Genomic DNA, 21,802 nt, shown 5'->3' with positions numbered 1-21,802 from the left:
AACTATCCACTACTATAGCTGTTTTTATATTCTGTGTGTGTGTGTGTGTGTGTTTGTGGTGTGTAGTCGGATCCACATCACCAAAGCCACCCTGCAGTACCTGAACGGGGACTATGAGGTGGAGCCGGGTTTTGGAGGAGAAAGGAACGCCTACCTGAAGGAGAATAACATTGAAACCTTCTTGGTGCTGGGCTGCAGCCAGAAGAGGGTTAGTACACACACACACACACACATACACCCCACAAACACACACACACTAGGGCTGCATGTATTGCATTAGGGCTGCAATTAACGGTTATTTTCATTGTTGATTAATCTATCATTTATCTTTCTGATTAATCAGTTAATTATCATGTCTATTAAATGGCAAAAATAGGTCTGACCAGCTGCTATTAGAAAGTTGCAAAAGCTTTTGTTTTATCATCACCTTAGTCTAAATCAACAGAGAAAGGTGAATGATAACTCAGGTCTCCATCACACCTTGGTTTTTGTGAAGCTAATGTTTGATATTTTTATCTGACAACTGAATTAAACAATGAATTGATTACCAGAATGATAACAGATTCATTTTCTGTCAGCTAACTAATCGTTACAGCACTAGTGGACGCGATCAGAGGATCATACCAGCGCCATATTTTACCCATACTAAACCATGGCTTGTCACTGGAAATAGACTCTGCTTGGTATAGAAGATGTTTTTTGTCAGTGTATGGAGTCTTACTGTCTTCCCCGGTGGGTTGGGGTTTCTCCCCGTGCAGAAGGAGGAGAAAGCCATGATGGCCAAGATGCAGCGTGCTCGTGCAAACTCTACCGAGGGGCTGATGCCACGCTGGGTGCCCGACAGATCCTTCTCCAGAAACAAGGAGTCAAAAGTCTTCAGGCAGATGGTGAGACACACAGGGAGCACTTTGCCAACCTTCTCGCCCTGTCTGTATCCTACTTCCTGTATCTTCCACCTCATTCAACATCTTTTCCCTCTCCTTACGCTAGCTCTTATGCTCTTGTGCATTTTCCATATATTTTACATTGTATATAATCAGTATTATACCTTGTAAGTGTCATAAGGGCACTATTTGTCATCAGAAGCTGGCCCTTATTGTCGGCCTTCTGTTATTGTAAAGGAATAAAATTTAGGTTTTATGCCTTTAATGCACACCAGTAATGCTAGTTTCTGTTTTTTGCTCTTTGTTAAAGTGAACAGACAGTAAGAAGTTAACCAGTTAGTGTCTTTCAGAAGTGCGTTAGAAGTGCGTTGCTCCAGCAGCTGTTTAATGTAAACTTGAGTGTGTTAGACTCCCTGTAACATGGTGATTTCTTGTTGCCTGAACGTAACAAATGTGTGTTCTGTCTGGTACAAGCTGGAGCGAGACAATGCAAATGTGAGATAAAGTTTTGATTTGTTCCTATCAAACAAGCAGGAGTTGCAGCAGGGCTTATCTGTGAGCACGGACAGCTCGCAGAGACTTGTTACCGATGATCTGATGAGGCTGATGGAGATAGTTCTCTGTTTGTCTCTCTTTCTGTCTTTCTCTCTCTCTCTTTGTCTGCCTCAAACACACCTTCACTTTCCATCTGTGCACCTCACACTTTATTTTAATTTCTGTCATTCCTTCCCTCTTCTCTCCTCTCTTCGTTTTGTTCTCTCCATCTCAGAGGGTTTGTGCCCTAGGGGCAAAGAGGGTGTAATTTGAAGCCTCCAAGCATTAATTAAAACATCAGTCTGGCTCTCAGGGATTAGCTGTGCAGATGTCTGAGTCTCTGTCTATTTTTCGGTTTTGCTCTGGCTACATGATAATCTCTCCCTTTTTCTCTCGTTCACTCTCCACTTCCTACTCACTCCTTTTTTCTCTCTCACACACTTGCTCTTTCTCTCTCTCTCCCCTTTCTCACTCCTTCCTTCTCTCTCTTCCTGTCTCCATTTTCCTCTTTCCCAGGGCATCGATGAAGCGTCCAGCAAAGACAAGTGAGTGTTTTGTCCCCCGTTTACATTGTTGGTTTGCTGTGTGGAGTCACAGGGGCTGACTGGCACGCTGTCACTGTAGCGGTCCAACTTCAGAGCCCCGATGTTGGTTTTATAGAGTCGGATCCAACCCAGCACTAATACCCTATTAGCTCTGAGTCATCCTGCCTGTCACGGCACAGGCCAGCTCCCTCACATGCAAACATAGACACACACATACGAACACACACACACACAGAACCACACCACACAATGACATACTGTTCCCTCTGCATCATAGCCGCTGTGCTCAGGAGGCCTTGAACCCTGAGGATGAGGTGGATGAGTTTCTTGGCCGTGCCATCGATGCCCGCAGCATCGACCAGCTGAGGAAAGACCACGTCAAGAAGTTCCTGCTCACCTTCCAGACCTCCAACCTCGAGAAAAAGGTCGATAATTGATGTGAATTCGTTTGAAATTCACCAAAATTGCCTGTCAAGTATATTTTACAATATACTGATTACATGCCCTTTAATTTGGCTGCTACAGTGCAACTGAATATCTTGTCAAATTTATTTATTATTTTTTTTATTTTCAGTACTCCAAAAAGGTGGATGATCGTTTCGGGGGCTATGTGGCCTGTACACTCCTCGTTTTCTGTTTCATCTGTTTCATTCAGATTATCATCTTCCCACAGTAAGTAGTTCTCTTCCTGCTGTGCCTGTGAGAAATGTTTTTTTTTTTTTTTTTCCCAGCTGTTTTACTGAATTGTGAACAGGAAATATCGTCTTTATTAGGTTAGGAAAGCGTTAATGACAGTTATACATCCTAATAAGCGTTTTCTTCCCCAGCACGGAAGTCATGCTGGGCCTTTACATCAGCATCTTCATCATCCTCGCCAACATTCTCTTCGTCTGTGCCATCTACTCCTGCATCAAAGTAAGGAACAAATTCCGCCGCCACTCGTTCTGCAGATGTATTCAGATAAGAGTCATTATCACATGTCAGCAGTCAGCATCACTAATGGTGTTGACTCTGTCTCTGTCTGATCGTCTCCTCGCTGTCTGTATCTAAGCTCTTCCCAGCTGCCTTGCAGACGGTAACCAAGAAAATAGTGCAGTCCCGTGCAAACAGCACACTGGTGGGAGTCTTCACCATCCTCCTCCTCTTCATCTCTGCCTTTGTCAACATGGTAGGGACTGCAGATTCTCACAGCCTCATTAAAACCAGTGTGATTGCTTTATATTACTTTCTGTATGTCCAACCACTCTCTTAAAATCACATGTCCATGTAAGGATTTAAAAATAGTAGCAAATATTAACATGAAAAAATTTGAAGTGCCATAATTGGGACTTGGATAGCACAACGCTTATTCAAACCATAACAGCAATTAAACTGAATATTGACCATCACTTAAGCCAAAATGTCTTGTAGTCAGTGCTTCAAGACCATGAGGAAGAGGCCACAGGGCTCAGAAATAATTAACAGAAAATAATCTCATTGTAACTGACCTTAAAGATGAGTAACTTTCACTTTCTAATCCTCCCAGTCATTAATAGTGAAAAGTATCAGTTATTTTTCATTAAAAGAGGCTTTTGTCTCTCAACTGTTATTTGATGTATCAACGTTACTTACAACAGTAGCTAATAATATTACTCCTTTTTAAACAGTAACTCATTACAGCATTCTGTTACTCAGATGAGTGATGATATTAAGTCATGTAACTCCCTAACAATGCTCTTGACATACAGTATTTATTATTTTTAGAAATTTTCATTTTCAGCACGGCAATTTGTGACAAACAGGATTGTGTATCCCCTCCGTGACATTTTGACTGATTCTTTATTGACTGACTGCATTCTCCTCTCCTGCCAGTTTACCTGCAGCACAGAGAAACTGCAAGACTGTGTGGCCAAAGAGCTGAACACATCCATGACTCTCTGCCTGTTGCACAACCTCACCAGGACAGCAGAAGACGGTTTGACCGTGTGTCCCGGCCAGGCCACGCCCTGCCATTTCCCTGAGGTCAGCCCTGCAGCTTTTCACCATGCACGTGTGCTTGTGTGTATTTGCATGATATTGCACAGACGCCTGTTTGCTCACATTCGTGTCTGTGCGTGTATTTTTCTGTGTGCATAAGAAGTATTTCTGAGTATGTACCTAACCTTCATCCATCATCCCCCCTCCTATCCTCCGTATCTCTCCTCTGCTGCAGTATTTCAGCTACAGCGTACTGCTGACCCTGCTGGCCTGCTCCGTGTTCCTCCACATCAGCAGCATCGGGAAGCTGGCTCTAATGCTGCTCATCCAGCTCACCTTCCTGCTGCTGGTGGAGTGGCCCCAGGTGGCCCTTTTTGACAATGCAGACCTGCTGGTCATAGCCAACACCCTGTAAGTAGTCTGCCAGGATCACACACACAGTCACACACACACACACTCTTTCCTAATCTTAAAATGCATTCTGTCCTATTGCAATCTGAATAGTTTGGATCCTATGTCACAATACTTTGGTTTGCACTGTACATGGCCTACTTCCTCATGATAAGGTCTTTAGTTTTGATTTTAAGACCTACTTTTTCATGCTACAGCCCCATTTTCTTTACTGTGTTGTTCTCATTTTTAACCAGGTCATTAACACCTGTTAATGATTCCCTGCAATACTGGTAAGCGGTATTATTTTGGTATTTTTCACTTTGACTGCATAATTTCAGTATTATTTGTTTGTAGACATGACTTACTATTTTTTTTTTTTCAGGCCGGATTTCAATCAAACAGCAGAGCAGTGGCAAGTAGCTTTCATTTGTTGGTGTTGCTATAATTTTATACTTTATCCATGCCCATACAAGAAACTGACTCTTGCATATCTCTCTTTACCCCCTTAGCCAGGAGGATGTGACCAAAGTGTCCCTCAAGGTCATGACCCCCGTCATCCTCACGGTGTTTGTCCTCGCCCTCTACTTACACGCTCAGCAGGTGGAGTCAACCGCACGCCTTGATTTCCTCTGGAAGCTGCAGGTAGATGAAAGATCACAGAGGATTCATGTAGAAAAAGCCACAGCTAAAACAACTCCACCAATAGTAACAATTGCTGATGCCTCAGTTGCCAGACAGCAAGAGTAACAAACTACCTCTTTCCAAATCCTTCCTCAGGCCACAGAGGAGAAGGAGGAGATGGAGGAGCTTCAGGCCTACAACCGCCGTCTGCTCCACAACATCCTGCCCAAGGATGTGGCCGCCCACTTCCTGGCACGGGAGCGGAGGAATGATGAGCTGTACTACCAGTCGTGTGAGTGTGTCGCCGTCATGTTTGCCTCCATCAGCAACTTCTCTGAGTTTTATGTGGAGCTGGAGGCCAACAACGAGGGAGTGGAGTGTCTCAGGCTGCTCAACGAGATCATCGCTGACTTTGACGAGGTGAGAAAAGGGGACCGTTTAAAATGTTAAGGAGGCGTTTAGTGGGTGAAGTGGGCAAGGTTACTCTATAGCTTCAGTCTGTCATGTTTTTTGCCTTATTTTACCGCTTCTAATCAGATACTGTTGACCTGGAGGGGAACTGTTGTTGCTGTTTCTTCCGTTCTCCACCTTCTGCTATAATGTTGATTGCTTCTCTCTAGATCATCAGTGAGGAGCGGTTCCGTCAGCTGGAGAAGATCAAGACCATCGGCTCCACCTACATGGCGGCTTCCGGCCTCAACGACTCCACCTACGACAGAGAGGGCCGCTCGCACATCCTGGCTCTGGCTGACTACGCCATGAGGCTGAGGGAACAGATGAAGTACATCAACGAGCACTCCTTCAATAACTTCCAAATGAAGATAGGTAAGTGGAAAAGATAATCAAGAGTGGTATTAAGGATGATGATCGATGAGTTCTGAAATCAATAACACAATACTTTTTTTTTTCCAACATCAATATATTTCATAGTATCATCATTCACGTATGCAAAATCATCATCAAATAATCAAATCAGTGTTCACCCAATTGAACCAAATGGTAATGTTAAGTGTATTAATAAGAGAATTTTCAAATAATATTCCCTAAATGATCATATTGAATTATTGCCCAGCCCTACCAGGAATAATTTTCTAGGTCAAAGGAGCACTAACAGGAGTCCGCGTGCTCTGGACTGGCATAATAATCGGATTATTACGCCGTAACACACTCAGGTGACAGAGTGATTTGTTCTCAGGGCTGAACATGGGGCCGGTGGTAGCAGGAGTGATCGGAGCCAGGAAACCGCAGTATGATATTTGGGGGAACACAGTGAATGTGGCCAGCCGGATGGACAGCACAGGAGTACCGGACTACATCCAGGTACATCTCAACAACACAAGTTCAGATACTAGAGATAATCACTATTCAATGGCGGCATGGTGAGATAGTGAGTGGGGACACTGCCTTGTGTTCAAGCATCTGCCCTAATGTAGTGTCCTTGAGCAAGACACTGAATACTTTCATTATCATAGTTGTTATTATTATTTTCATTTTATTATCAGAGACTATCCGCAGGACAGTGTACAGAATTGTGTTTCCAAGGGAAGAAGTGCTTCTCCGTCATCACAGACGAAATCCCATGATCATCTCATTCATTCATGGATGCAGATATCCACACCCATTTTTGGGTTACATAATAAATACCAGCAAGGGCTAAGTATTCAGCTCAGATGTTCTATCCCAAAATCAAAAGACTGAAGTGGTCGCTGAAAAAAAAAAAAAAAAAAAAAAAATCACTCAAGTACAATGCTGCCATCTGCTGTACAGTATATGTTGCTGCATATCAAACTGTATGTGATGCACACAATGTGTTACTCGAAGTGCACTCGCTCGATAAACCTCTCATCAATATTTGATTTCTTTTTTTTATGTAATGCCACACTCACAGTATCTTAGGGGAATATCCAGCCTGCAGTTTGGGCTGACATTGTCTCTCACGGGATGGGCAGACTGTCTCACAGCCTCAGTGTCATATCAAGTGTCCTTGTCCTCTCCTAGGTGACCACAGACCTGTACCATGTGCTGGTCAACAGGGGCTACCAGCTGGACTGCCGAGGTGTCGTCAAGGTGAAGGGGAAGGGGGAGATGACCACTTACTTCCTCACAAGCGGTCCCCAGGGCAGTTAACGACAGACCGGCCGACCAGCACGACTCCCACTGCACTGACAGGAAGGAGACCAGCGAGAGACGGAGTGCTCGGCTCAGCGATGAGCTCTGAGGCACAGTGCGAACACACGGGGGACGGAAGATTGCCAAGAGAAACACGCCCGGCCTCTCTGAGCGCTTTCATGTAGGACATTGTTCTTATTTTGAAGGCTTTTTCCCAAGCTGCTTGAGAGATCACGAAGCCCAGTTGCCTTAGGAAGAAAGTGGCTACACTTATGTTTCTGAGCAATGGTACAAGAACTTCACCTGGAGTCATTATTTATTTTCATGCGGAAGGATTTTTGTGATGACCTTGTACAAAAAAAAAACAAAAAAAAAACTATATTACATGAAGAAAATATGCAAGATTATGAAAACATGGAGGATGAAAATGACCAAAGAACAAATGTTTGATATGAAACACATAAACGTGTCAAGCGTGACATGTCTTGACAATTCTGTCTGCAACGTCTGCGGAGCCCGAACAGCAATCTTGAGTAATTTATTCATCTTTTGACAACAAAGGCCACGGTAACGTCACTGTCGTTGATAGGGGCGAACACTTCTTTTAATGTGGACTTGATGTATTTGTGAAGGATAATGCACACGCACACACACACACACACATACACTACAACAACCTTGGATTTCTGTGTTCAGGGCCTTCATTGTGTCTTTCAGCCGGTGTGGACACGAGGCTGTGTGTGCTTCACGGACATGTACAATTGATTATTTGCACCCTGTACGGTATTTTTGGGTCAAGCCAAAAGTAGAGTAATGAGATGAAGGAAAAAAACAGTTGCATTTGTACCACGGTACTGAAGAGAGATTGTTTAACATGTGAGAAGTTTTATATATTTGTGTGTGTGCGTGTGTGTGTGTGAGAGAGAGAGAGAGAGTGGGTGTGAGTGTGTGATTGTGAGGTGTGAGCACACATAACTGAATGCTGTTCTTTATCTATAAAGGGGCATAACTTTTCACTGTGAGGTTTTTATGATACTGTATGACAAATGCTTTCTTGCCAAACTGGTTGCTGCAAGGCATGTTTTATATTATACTTTGGAGTTGTGTCCATTCCTGATTTATTGTGTCAGTTGATCATTTTGAACAGAATTATGTCGACTACGCCTTTTACCTTTTATTGGACTGTGATTCTGACTGATTTCATTCCAACCTGGACAAGAAGTACAAAGGCTGAAGTTTTATTTTTGGATTGTGTTACAAAGTGTGAACTGAGTATAAACTGGTTTCCTGGCGTTACAAATTGATAATGGCTCCGGGATAAAACTGTATGTAGAGAGGTTCTCTGTCTCCTCACAAGTATTGCCTTGAGATTATGCAGTTCCAAGGTCTTAATGGACCAGTGCCCATAAAGGTACACAGCAGTATTTGAGAGTATCTGAATGTATTTGGCACACAGAGGCTTGTTACCCCCCCTTCCCCAAATTAATCAAGTGAATGCAACCGAATGAATCTTTCTCTGCGATGACACTACTGCTGAAGAAAACCACTCACATTTTCTTGTGGCACTGAGAGAAGAGCTGAAAAAAATCAAGTAGTGGTCAAACAGTGGTTTGGCTTCAGGTTTGCTGAGAAGTGAAGGTGTATTTTATATTTTAATAAGCTTCAACCCTTGATGTTTTGACGCTGCTCAGTGGAAACGATGGAGCCCCCGTTCTGTCTCACTCTGAGCCCTAAAACGCTGCCTCACAGCCAAGAGGCCCTCACTTCCACTCGTTCCCCTCTTGTCTTCTCCAGTGAAAGGTCAGCAAAACACTAGTGCATTTCCCCTTAAAAAGAAAAAGTGTCAGCGTTTAAGAAATAGTGCAACAGTTGATTCGATGGATTTCCTCTTGGATAAGAAATCAATAAATGTCTGTTTTGCATTAATTGTTATTAATTAGTTTGTTTTTATTTTTAGAGCTTTCCTATATTTGTTGATATCCATGACAAGCAGGGGTAGTTAAAAAAAAAGAAAAAAGAAAGGTAACTGAGCCATCACCCACTTCCAATTTGCCCTTATTAACCTCAAGACTAAAATTTTATGTTTACACTTTAGTGTATTGACAACATAAAGTAAGTAGCCTATATTAAATGTGTATTAAATGTTTATTGTCTGGTACCCTGAATAGGGGTAACTGAGGATAAGTTCTCAGGCCTGTAATTGAAAGAAGTCCTCTGTATATTGATTTGCCAGTACTTGGGTTAAATTGTCTCTGAGGGCTAGTGAAACTTTTATTCGTCTCTTAATAATGAACTGAAAATCAAGAGCGCAACATCTGAGCGCCTATCCAGGTTAATTATTCACTGTCAATCTTTCGCATTAAACAAGCCGCTTAATTTGTCATTCGGCATATCCTACTTAACGCTTTTATAATATTTATGCGGTTTTATTATCCCGCGTTAATCAACAGCCTGCAATCAAGATTTTCTCCCATAGCGTCAGTAACCTGAGAGACCGCAGCGCCGGAGCGTCTCCTTCTCCTTTTCTGAATAAATCAGTCTACAGTTTCAAGAGGGTGATACAGGAGAGAGTATTTAATTGCTTGCTCATGAATAATGAATTCCCGTTGAGGTAATGGGTATGTACACTTACGGCACTCAATGATGAACGTTAATTAAGCTATATGAATTCCGCTCATGAACCCTGATGGGCAAAAAAAAGAAAAACAAAAAATCAGCAATATTTCTGTAATATCCTCACAAGAATGTGTTAGTGATACCCAGTTTGTGACTTTATCATACTTTATGGTATTTACTAAGCCTGTTTTTTTTTTCTTCTTTTTTTTACTCAGTAGCTACATGATACTTTTGATTACTATCATATCTTTCAAGTGAAATTTAGTCAGCTTATCGTTTGCGCGTCGGCAGACAGGATGATAGCAGTGATAAAAATACGTAAAAGTGCGCCTTGTTGTTTTCTCTAGTAGTAGAAGAAGAAGCTCACTTTAGGACCCATGCAGCCACCAGGGGACTCCATCTAATCACTTCAACAAATGGCACCTGTTAGCGTTCAAAGAGTAAGCCGGGAGGCTGCACAGAACATGTCTTGACTGTTGTATCCTCCTTTCGTGACAAACTGTCGCCTCAAGAAACTGGAAGTCTTCTGTTTAACGCCGCCACTTGGCTGAACCTCCCACACGGCCAAACTAAAAGCAAAACCACCGGGACAGCCAGCCTTATTCTGCGAAATTTGTGCCCGGGTAAGTCCAGCGTTTTGGTCCACTCACCGGTCAGTGTTATCATTAGTGGCATTGTCTGCCTCGTAGTAATCTGTTTGTAACACCCTGGAGTTGCTGACAGAGATAGGACTGACTCCTGGTTTTGTGGAGCTGTTTTCGTTTTCATTTGCGAAAGTATTAAAACATTGTGTTTCAGTGGCTTGCGTGCCCTGAATGGTGAAGCGTGGCTACTTCCTAATTTTCTTCCTCTTTTATTTTGCCATAAGACAATAACGGGCAGCTATAATCGCCCTGTTTTGTCGGGACAGACACAGTTTGACACAGTTTCATTGGGTAAGTGTAAATGTAATTGTGGCTGCGTTAGAAAGATGAGGGTCCCAGGAAGCATCCTTGTCATTACCTGAGGGGGGAAAAATAACATTTCTGTACTGTTACTTGTGTAGACTATGTGGGCAGCCTTGTTTTTTTTTTGTTTTTGTTTTTTTGGATTACACAGCTGTGATTACTAATGGTCAACATAAGTTTATTTTTGACTTGCCAGATCATTCTTCTGAATTGGTAAGTTTCCTCTATTTTTTTTAATGCTCTGTGGTGTGGTGCCACCAAACTGGACGGACAGGCTGTCAGTTTGAGACAGAACAGTTGCTATTGTCTTACAGGAATGACAAGGATGTGTTTTCTTGAATAAATAATGGAGATGTCTGCTTCAGACAAGAGTAAATTAATTATGACCAAGCAATAGTGAGTCCTTGAACAATGACCATCTGTAAGGGCATGGCGGTCTTAGATCTGTTTCATCTGCTGCACCAGTAGACAGCCTCTTATTGGGTCAGAGCTGGGTGAAGCTGAGGTTAGTTAAGTCATGTTCAGCGTACCATAACGTACTTCCTTATGTCGATGACAGCTGATTATAGCTGGTGATGATGTGTCCGTCGACGTGGATGCACATGTGAGCAGGTACTCGGGCAGGGCGTGCAGCGTCACTCATTAACCGGTGTGGGAGTGACACGTTGAGCCAGCAGCGAAGGCCCAGCTGCACGCCCGGCGCTGCAGGGCCGTGGTCTGCAGAGCAGGTGCGTTCAGGTGTTTACTGAGAGGTGTGCTCTGTTTGTTCACTCTCACCTTCTCCCTACTGTGCTCACCCGTCCTGTGGGACTGCATTCAAGAGACAGAGAGGGAGGGGCAAAGGAGGAGTGTTGGCTAGATTACTGGCTGCTATGACAGTTGTCACAGACGCACATACCGGTTTACAGGATCTCTCTTGAGCTGGTTGGTTTAACGATGGAATAACGCACTCAACGTTTAGTGAGTACAGGCAGGTAAGAGTTACAGTGGGTTGGGTTTTGGAAACAAAGGGATACTTAAGTATTGGTTATAAAAGCATTTTTCAAAGCTTGGTCAATTGTTCAAATGTCTTTCCTCAGTTTGACAGTTGATTTTACTTTGTTTGACTCTGCTCTGTCTTGCCTTACAGCCTTTAATTCGACACCCACTGCATTCAGAAATATGCGTGTGTTCCTGCGTCGGCGTATGTCCCCCCTGAAATTGGTGCTCCTTGGGGGGGTTCTCTTCATGGTGATCCTGGTGGTTCTCCAAAGGGACATGGGCTCCACGCCCGACCCATGGTTCCAGGACCTGGTGGACAAGAAGGACCAGGTCATGGTCATGGTCCGAGAGGCTGTCAACAACATGGGGTTTCAGATCGGTGCACCGCAGCGTCCACCAGCAGAGCAGCAGCCCACCGAGGACATCCACTGCCCCCCGGGCTTCTACAGCCAGGCCGAGCTCAAACCTGTGTTGGAAAGACCGCCACAGGACCCCCAGAGCCCAGGGGCCGGTGGCAAGGCATTTCAGAAAGACCACATGACGCCAGAGGAAGAGAAGGAGAAGGAGGAGGGCATGAAGAGACACTGTTTCAATCAGTTTGCCAGCGATCGGATCTCACTAAGTCGTAGTCTTGGGGATGACACCAGGCCTCCAGAGTAAGAGCAAGTTCCTTGAATAATCTGACACGCTGCAGGAAGGAGCTGTTAAATTATTAACATGCGTTTTCATTTTGTGCTAACCAGTATTCTGGTATACATGAAGAAACAGAATATTCTGAACATCACCACAGAAACTGAGCACAGGATATGGGCACTGGCACATGTTTATCTGCAGGCATCTTTCTGGTGGTAGGGCGTGGTAGCTCACAAAGCAGAAATAGAGGGTTATCTGTGGAAAAAGATTATGCTATATCCCGGTGATACAGGTTTGTATCTGTAAAACAAAACCTTAATATCAGGTCTAGAATACTATTCAGCAATTCATGTCGATAATTGTTATTAATAAAGGTTCAGAAGGTATTTGCCCGATTTACCCAACTATGCTTTATATGAAACCCCACTATGACATGAGCTTATCTGTTCTCTTGTAAATGTGTCCACACACCGTAACACTGTTTTTTTACAGCTCAGCATCTGCAAATGTCACAGTCTTGATAGGCCTTGAATTATTTGTTTTGCAGGGAGCTTTGAAATATTTACTTCTGTATGCTTAGGGTTGTGCTCTGTTTATCTGAAGTTTATCTGAAGAGAGTGTGTGCAAACCAAACACTGGTCTCGTACTGTCGATGAGATTCCTGAGGACCTTAAGTGACTTTCATTTCTTAAGGTGGATCTCTCTCCCTCCCTCTTTCTCTCTGTTGACATGGCTCCCTTTGGCCAGGTGTGTGGAGAGGAAGTTTCGCCGCTGTCCCCCCCTGCCCACCACCAGTGTTATTATAGTCTTCCACAACGAAGCATGGTCTACCCTGCTGAGGACAGTGTACAGCGTCCTGCACACCTCCCCTGCCGCCCTGCTCAAAGAGATCATCTTGGTGGATGACGCTAGTGTTGCAGGTGTGAAACACACACACACACACACACACACACACACTAATGACAAAACAAACTCAAAAGACTGCCTCAGAGGAGAATATGTGGGGCTTCATTTACACGTCATGCAGTTGCTGCTGAGATGGATGACAGTAAGGGAGTCTGGGAGTTCAGTTACTTTTCTATTTGATCTTCTTCACTCTCTAATTTCACCAAGCAAAATGAGGAGCAAATTTAACACAAAGGTACAATGACATCCCTGCAAAAGAGATAAAAGGTCTATTTTAGGGGCATGACGAGGTAAAAATAATAGTAAAAACAAAAACAAAAAACATTAAAAACTACTCAAAGAATCACCAGTATTGCAGGATAGGAGAGGACATGGGCTACACAGTGTAATACAGCAAGACATACACAAACAACAAGCTGTAACTGATTTATAGCAGATAATATTGCAAAGCAGGGCTATCATGCAACCGAGGAAGAATTTGTGTATTGTTCCATGTGTCGTACCTGTCAGCTCGCATTGGCTGAGCCACCGGTGAAAGCATTTGTTAATGCAGAACTTTAACCACATGATTTTAATATTAGTCAAAACCATGAACTGGTACTCTCTCACTGCATGCACTAGAACTTCTGCTTTGGAGGAATAACCACATTTAATTCTTTCATGATTTATAATGAATTTCATCAAACAGTTGCTTTATATTTTAGCTGAAAAGCTGTGCTACTGCCTTTTTCTAGAGGCCGTAAGACACAAGAGCGTGGTCACTGTAAGATGAGTTAAGTTGGGGTGCAGTTATGGGGTCATCTAAGGGAGCAATGGCAGCTGTATTATAACATAGGCCTGCTATGCTATGAATTAAGTGTATGCCATAGTCTTACAACTACCAGGCGTCCAAAAGCTTGTTGCACAAAAGACCAATTTGCACAGCAAACAAGAACATAGCCAAACACATTTTTGCAGCAAGTGCATATCAGTATATTGTTTAAAGGTACTGACAACTGTTAATATTAAACTGCTCAGCATTGAGCTGTGGGGTGCGGTGCTCCAGGAGGCATAAGAGTCCAAAAATGACTTGGCTCTCAGGGGTTGTGGAGATGAAGGCGCTCGTTAGGGCATAGCTTTCGAGCGAGTTAAAAATGTTGCTACATGTTGAACTGCGCTACATTGATTCTCTCTGGTGACATTGCCGACCATTTTGAGCTGGAGATTCAGGCGACCTGTGTCCAGCTCCCTGGGAAGGTGAAGCGGCTCCAAATAAATACTTCCTCCTTCTGCTGCCACTATAATTGCCCTCTCTCAGTTCGCTGGTGGTGTCATTTTCTCTTGATCAAACCACCTCTTTAGCTCTGCTGACACTAAATCAACAGCAGAGTAAAACTCATGTTCCCAAATCACTGATGCTGCGTTGTGCGCCACTGTCTCTGGTTCTGTGATTTGGTGACGAGCTGTGGTTCTGCTCACTCTTGCAGTGGTGTCAGGGATTTTCAGTTCTGTTTGCAAGGCACACATTTCAAACTTGTGGACCTTCTCTAAATGCTGCTGTGCATTTTTTTTTAGTACATTTGCAGATTCAAATACACCATGAGTACTTGTGGTGGAGCTCTGCAGGCTCAAGCCCACTGCCTGGCAGGATTCAAACAGCGCTTGGCTGCAGAGAAGACAGGTGCTGCAGCATCTGCAGTGCCTGCAGTACAAATACTTCCCACTGCCTTGAACAAAAGGCCCTTACAGTGGATTTAGACCAGCAGTAGAGCCCAGCAGAGACACTTAACAGGATGCAAAGGAGAAAAAAATGAATGATGAATGATCTCTCATGGCTTATTGCTTAAATATGACAGGACAGAAGTAAGAGATAATACAAAGCACAGGGCTGCTAGTGTGGAACAAATATTGTGCAGTTCAAGATATCTAGTCAATGAAGGCGCAGAAAAGTTTTGAAACTCGTAAGCGAGGCTCTCTGTTCACAGGTAGCTGCAAGGTGCAATAAGTTAAACCAAACTGGTGTTGACTTGTGTCATTTTTAACACGTGAGGTTTGTAATGTGTCACTTGAGTCAAGACGCAACAGAGAAACGTTTCGCATGAGTGTGACCTTGAAATTCAACCATGCATTTAGTTCTTGTATCAAAAGTCGGTTCGTGTATTTCACTTGCTTACATTGAGATACAAATTGTGGTGATGTGCTTGTTTGGAACACTGGTGACAAACCTGATGACGGTGGCTGACGACATCTTCCTGCTGATTTGCATCAACATAATCAAGCACGGAGTGAACCGACACGTCTGTATCAGTGAGAAGAGAAACAAGACTCCACTCCTGTTTGACTTGTGAGAGTAAATTTGTAGTATGCTTTGCAAAGGTCTGTTTGTTTGTTTTTTTTTTCTTTTTCAATCCAGCCAGCTAAAGGCGATGTCTGTGTACAGAGTATTAGTCAGATCAGTGATAAAGTACACTTTTGGGCTCTAACCAGGAGTATCTTAAAGCAACTAACTGGAATTGATGGATGAATAAATGTTGAGGTAAAAAATAAGCTGTTTTGAACTTTAGTAACTCAATTAATTTACCCAAGTAAAAATGTCATTGAGGTTCTGGGTTGAAAGTAAATTTAAAGCTGACCCACTTTCAGTACTTGTATCAGAAAAGGTGTCAACCTGAGAAAAGAGTAAATCAAACATGAGGCCAGTCGTGGGATGGCAGGATTTCAACAGCAGATGCTGTAACAGGGGATTTAAGAGTTTATATGCTACAAGAGTTGCCAAACTCGTTCCTGTTCCTGCATCCTGGAGAGAGTACACACTGAACACTAATTCATCAGGTGTCTATTGACAAGCTTTTCCAACGTCGTGGATAGGACGGATAGATTATCTCAAACAGTTTTTGAGCCTGATCATCCTCTTGAATTAATGAGGTGCAGAAATGGCTTTTGATACATGTCTTTGCAGAATATTTTAACATTATTCCAAAAGTTTCCTTCAGCAGACATATAAGTTATATTTTAAGCTTTTGTGTAGTCTTTCATAATCTCATTGGGTGCTCCTGTGATTGAAAGATCCTCTTTTGTTGCTCTTGTAGAGGCAGTTACCAAACAAGGATGTGCCGTTACCAACTTTATTTATATTAACCTGCAGTAACTAAACTTCTCATTTTGTTACCATTTCTAAAAGTAAACCAAGCACTCTGTCATAACATTCAGAAAGGTGGTTGGTACAGTTGAGAGGAACTTGGTATGCGCTGTGGTCAGACGTGTTCTCAGAAAGGAAATCATGACCCAGTTTCACGTGTTGCCACTTCTGTGACAGGGGGCTCACAGTAACATTAAAAAATGTGTATTTTACAGAATACATATCTGGAAATACTGTGACACAACAGAGTGGCCACAACAATGCAAATGATTCACAGGAGAGAAATAATATCTATGTAAATCCTTGATAACATTTCAAAATGTATGTATATTTTCTAAATTGTTGGTTGGTGTAGTAAACAGGGAGACTCTCCTTCAACTGAAGCACTCGAGTGTCACCTTCAAATGGTGGAAAATTAGAGTTGCTGGGCCGTCCTTGAACAACCTTACACCTCCGGAAACCCATTTCATTAGTCATTTAACAGAGCCTCCTTGCTTTACCTCTCAGTGATACGTAGCACCATATGTCATATGAGTTGCCACTTGCAGAGCAGGAGGCAGGGTCAGAGGGCAAAGTCTTTGAAACAGAACACACTTGCCCTGAAAGGGAGATGAAACCCCCAGTTTCAGTTCTGCTCCGCCTGCCTCACCAGTGTGAAAGCTGTAATGTGTGGGGCGAAGACAGCAGCAGTGCAGGTGGAGGCCGAGGTGTCAGTCTGATTAAGTCGAGTGTAACTTAAAGCACAGCATTATGAAAAATCTAGTGACATTCGCCTGATGATGAACTGTTGATTCAGCACCTAAAGCACTGGCAGTCCAACGTGTGCAGTTATTAGAGGAAGAAATGTCAAGTACAGTTGTTTTCGATCTCACACTTGACTTAACACCTCAGATGTTTCTGATCCCCTTAAAGCAGGCAGAATAATGAATAATAACTACGCAGTGCAACTGGGGCTAGTAATGAATTATCGTAAATGATGATGTGAGCCGTGCACAGGAATGACAATCGATGCGTTCTCGGCAAGATGTTCCACACCACACACTGCATTTGACTCTGTGAGCTCGTAAACGGTGGATCTCAGAAAGTTCACTTGAGATTTCAGGGTAATGGTGCAGCACTTAAGATAGCTGTGGGGATTCCTCTGAAGGGAAGTGCAAGGGGGAAGTCACCGTGGGAATGTTGACGCGACTGATGAAACAGGACCACAGGACCCCCAGCAGCTCCAGGGGCCATGTAGCTGACTGACCTCTGACCTTTGTGCAGGGAGGGGTCAAGCAAAAAGAGAATTTGCCTGCAGTACCCATCAATAAGGGCTGACATCAGTTCATTGTTGGTCTGTGAATTGTACTCTTCATTTGGAAACAGTTTTTGTTTGCTGTTGTGAAACTAATGTGGATGACAGAATTGGTTATAATTAGCATTAAGTAAATAAATCTACTAAATACAAAAGTAGTGTAACCTTAAAATGTGTTTTTCCAATTTCTGTTCCTTTTATTGGATTGTATTTAGTGTTCAAATAATTCATCTTTAATTATTTCCAGGTCTGTGCTCCAGAAGCTTCTAGTGCAAATTAAATCAGCTGAATGACTGAGAATAATTCAACACATCAAAAAATGGTATTGCATTATTCTGAATAGTGTATCTGCACTTAACAGAAGGCAGATGTAAAATTTTTAAACAAAGAATTGTTCTTTCAAATTGGTTTGGCAGACTGATCCAAAGCCAAGGGCGCACAACTGAATAAAACTGTTCAGCATGTGCACAGGGAAAACGTCTCTCCTTAGGTTACCACGGTTGCATGTGTCGTTCATTTTCCTGGTCTTCCCTCACACCAGCGATGTTGTTTTATCCCCTCAGAGCACCTGAAGACTCAACTGGAGGAATATGTGCGTCAGCTGAAGATCGTACACGTGGTGAGGCAGCAGGAGAGGAAGGGCCTGATCACAGCCAGACTGCTGGGTGCCAGCATCGCCCAGGGTGAAGTGCTGACCTTCCTGGATGCTCACTGTGAGGACACACACACACACACACACACAAAATGGCAAACTATCCAAGTAGCCAAATAAATTGTGTCCAGTTCAGTGGGTCAGTAATGTGCAAGTGGTTTGATTGCCTTTACCCATTTAAGAGGTGCACAGACTCACATTAGTTTACGGCACTTTGGATCAAAGCATCCACCCAAAGGACATAGTTTTAGATTTCTTACTATTTTTAATAATAGGTTTTTCCCTTGATTTTAACGATTGTGAGGAAATTTACCTTCATCACAAGCTCCAGTACCTGCTACCTGTAGCCACAACCAAGACCTCATTGTGTCCTCTCACTCTCTTTACTCTTTTTCTTTTTCTCTCCTCTTTATGTTTACATTTGTGGTTTTAGGTCCAGCACAACAGTTTTGCCTGCTCAGATACATTTTATGCCTTATTTTCATTTACACAATTTTTTTTTTTTTTTTTTTTTTTGTCATATTCATGAAACCAAGCCTTGAACCTAGAGAGAACTAGCTGTAAGTTCATGTTTGTGTCACAGCAGGTGACAGAAATTTTGCTTTGTCAGCCGACCAATAAGTGCCCCTCTCCCCCCCAGGTGAGTGTTTCCATGGTTGGTTAGAGCCCCTGTTGGCCCGTATTGTAGAGGAGCCCACTGCTGTGGTCAGTCCGGAGATCACCACCATTGATCTAAACAGCTTCCAGTTCAATAAACCTGTGTCCACCGCTCACGCCTTCAACCGAGGTAACTTTGACTGGAGCCTGACCTTCGGCTGGGAGGCCATTCCTGAGGAGGAGAGGAGGAAACGCAAGGATGAAACATACCCTGTCAAGTAAGTAGAACTGATCATATTGGACTGGGGTCACAAAGTCTTTTCATTATTTGAATGTCTAAAACTTGTGCCTGTCAAAATGTCTCTTCTCAGAACACCTACTTTTGCTGGCGGTCTCTTCTCCATCTCTAAGAAGTACTTTGAACACATTGGGACCTACGATGACAAGATGGAGATCTGGGGTGGCGAGAACGTGGAGATGTCCTTTAGGGTCAGCCTCATTAGCTGTGCTCCCGTTGTGCCGTGTGTTGCCTGATAAATCTTCCTGTCATTTTTAGGGTTCAGTCTGAATTGCTCACTGTCAAATGCGACACACAGGTGTGGCAGTGTGGAGGTCAGTTGGAGATCATTCCTTGTTCGGTGGTGGGACACGTCTTCCGCACCAAGAGCCCCCACACGTTCCCCAAGGGCACCGAGGTTATCACTCGCAACCAGGTGCGCCTGGCCGAGGTCTGGATGGATGACTACAAAAAGATCTTCTACCGCCGCAACAAGAATGCTGCAAAGATGGCCAGTCAGGTCAGTAGCCTGGGAGGAATAGGAAATACAGGAAATGCCAAGAAACCAGTTAAGAGAAAACTGACTGTCTTGCTGAAATGTGTGCTGCAGTCATGGAGGGAGGTCCCGAGGCACTCTGGAGTGTGAATATATAAAATCCTTTATTCAAACTACGAATTTCTCAGTGCAAAAACTCGAAATCTTACCAAGATTATTTGTCTTATTTCAGGTCAAAAATGTCTTATACCTAGTCAAAATATCTCATTACACTTAAAATAAGACATGATCACCTCAGAAGTAACTTGTTTTTAGACAATTGTCTCTTGTTTCAAGTGAAAATTTGCTTGAAACAAGTGAAAATTTGCTTGTTTCATTGGCAAAATTTGTTTCTTGTTTCTAGCTAATTTTGACTAGAAATAAGACATTTTTGACTTGAAATAAGACAAATAATCTTGGTAAGATTTTGCATTTTTGCAGTGCTCTTAACTGGTTTCTGGACATTTTTCCCTTGAAGAGCACCTGAATTCATCTGTTCTACACCGAGCCCCTGAAGCATTCATCCCCACCCCTTCTTTACAGGAAATGCCAAGTTGGAGGCTGAAAGTCGACACGTTTATGGATGTTTGGTTGAAACGTTGACAGCCCTAGCAGCACAGGTTTCTTAACATCATCTTAATGTTAGTTTTTCCCAGATTTATAACTCCCCTCTGCTTTTACAGAACCAGTATGGGGACATCTCTGATCGTGTGAAACTAAGAGAGAACCTTAAGTGCAAGAACTTCACGTGGTACCTCAACACAGTCTACCCAGAAGTCTTTATTCCAGACTTGTCTCCGGTAAAATTTGGAGCAGTGAGTCATGTTTCCTGTTTTCTGCATTCAGATTTGCCTTTGGCCGTCTTATACAACACATCGGTCAGTGTAACTGTAGCTTCATATTAACTACATTTGTGTGTCTTGTGTTCGTGCAGATTAAAAATTTAGGCTCTCACACCTGCCTGGATGTGGGAGAGAACAACCAGGGAGGTAAAGCTGTGATTATGTACCAGTGTCACAACATGGGAGGCAACCAGGTACAGTGACCCTGACTCAGTACTTTTTGCCCCTTCATGGTTTATGTCTGAAATAAGGCTCTCGACTCATTTGAAGATAATTGGATGTTCTCTGGGACAGTTGGGTCTCTCTGTGATCAGATTAAATGTCTCCTCCAGTACTTTGAATACTCATCTCATAAGGAGCTACGTCACAACATCGGGAAGCAGCTGTGTCTCCACGCTGTACCCCAACCGGAGGCGGTGAAGATCGAGCTCTGCCAGCTGAAGGGAAAAGGCACCAGTTTGGCACCACAGCAGGAGTGGATCTTAACAGAGGTGAGCAAGGCTGGGATTTTGGTTCGCTCATTTCCTAACTTGTCAATTTGAACGGTAAACTTAAAAAAATGGTAAGATTCATTTTATATTTTGATGTAATTTTCCCAGTGAGGGATTCATCTTTTTCTTGGGTGTCATCCTCTAGGACAATCTCATGAAGAATCCGAGTAGTGGGAAGTGTTTACACCTAAGAGGAGGCAAGGTTCAGATGGACCACTGTAATGCTGCTGACATCAACCAGCACTGGACCTTCAGCTGACCTCTCCATCTGCCCACCAGTTGACCTGAGACATCCTGTGTCCCCTTCTTCAGACTCAGGGTCTAGGAGGCAGCTCTACATCCATCCAGTCGGACTGTATTTTGTGGAGCTTGGCCAGCCTGAGTGGACAGTCAGACATGGAGGAAGCAAATATTCCCATCCATGTGGAAAAAGTCAGGCTGACCTGGGTGGTTTAAAATCTATTTATGATGGAAACTCAGGAAGGACATTTGGAGGTGGCTGGGATTTCCCCCACAGTGTGTCAATGTTTCTGTGTGGGGTGGCAACTAGACAGCAGGGCAGTGCCGAGAACTGCGACGACTACGGCGCAGTGACGTTAACACTCCAGCTTTGAAGTGACTTCTTCGTCCTACAATGAATGTTGAAATGTGTGCTGCAGTGACAATGCAAGTGTCTTGCCAAAGGGAAAGATGTGATTTTTGATTTTGATTTTTATTTTTTTAAAATAAAATCTGTCATATCAGTTAAATTATCATTTGTAGAAACTTCACTTTTTTTTTATCATGAATTACCTAGAACCACATTTATGAAATCATCAGACGCTGACATATATTTTATGTTCTTGGTAACCAAGAGCTTTGATCTGCCTTG

General features: G+C 43.2%; 2 protein-coding genes across 3 annotated transcripts in view; both read left to right on the top strand.

The window, feature by feature from the left end:
* Positions 1-8,159, top strand: part of LOC115362135 (adenylate cyclase type 6-like) — a 33,022-nt gene extending 24,863 nt beyond the window's left edge. For both annotated transcript variants that reach the window (XM_030055953.1, XM_030055954.1), the window contains exons 9-24: positions 67-208; positions 759-887; positions 1,935-1,963; positions 2,241-2,388; positions 2,538-2,635; positions 2,791-2,878; positions 3,015-3,131; positions 3,815-3,964; positions 4,155-4,330; positions 4,567-4,602; positions 4,695-4,724; positions 4,822-4,954; positions 5,090-5,353; positions 5,554-5,758; positions 6,129-6,253; positions 6,932-8,159. In XM_030055953.1, the coding sequence (XP_029911813.1) occupies positions 67-208; positions 759-887; positions 1,935-1,963; positions 2,241-2,388; positions 2,538-2,635; positions 2,791-2,878; positions 3,015-3,131; positions 3,815-3,964; positions 4,155-4,330; positions 4,567-4,602; positions 4,695-4,724; positions 4,822-4,954; positions 5,090-5,353; positions 5,554-5,758; positions 6,129-6,253; positions 6,932-7,060 (1,999 nt within the window). In that variant the 3' untranslated portion in view covers positions 7,061-8,159. The remainder of the gene's footprint in view (positions 1-66; positions 209-758; positions 888-1,934; positions 1,964-2,240; positions 2,389-2,537; positions 2,636-2,790; positions 2,879-3,014; positions 3,132-3,814; positions 3,965-4,154; positions 4,331-4,566; positions 4,603-4,694; positions 4,725-4,821; positions 4,955-5,089; positions 5,354-5,553; positions 5,759-6,128; positions 6,254-6,931) is intronic.
* Positions 8,160-10,055: 1,896 nt separating this feature from the next.
* Positions 10,056-21,683, top strand: galnt6 (UDP-N-acetyl-alpha-D-galactosamine:polypeptide N-acetylgalactosaminyltransferase 6 (GalNAc-T6)). Its single transcript, XM_030056048.1, has 11 exons — positions 10,056-10,281; positions 11,735-12,242; positions 12,967-13,139; positions 18,101-18,250; positions 18,830-19,064; positions 19,158-19,275; positions 19,383-19,583; positions 20,282-20,413; positions 20,533-20,634; positions 20,773-20,931; positions 21,077-21,683. Exons 2-11 carry the CDS (start codon positions 11,767-11,769, stop codon positions 21,188-21,190), a joined length of 1,860 nt encoding a protein of 619 aa, XP_029911908.1. The 5' UTR covers positions 10,056-10,281; positions 11,735-11,766; the 3' UTR covers positions 21,191-21,683.
* The last annotated feature ends 119 nt before the right edge of the window (positions 21,684-21,802 follow it).

Source organism: Myripristis murdjan, chromosome 7, assembly GCF_902150065.1.
Source record: "Myripristis murdjan chromosome 7, fMyrMur1.1, whole genome shotgun sequence".
Lineage (NCBI taxonomy): Eukaryota > Metazoa > Chordata > Actinopteri > Holocentriformes > Holocentridae > Myripristis > Myripristis murdjan.
The sequence above is the reverse complement of the archived record's forward strand: the minus strand, read 5'-3'. Positions and strand labels throughout refer to the sequence as shown.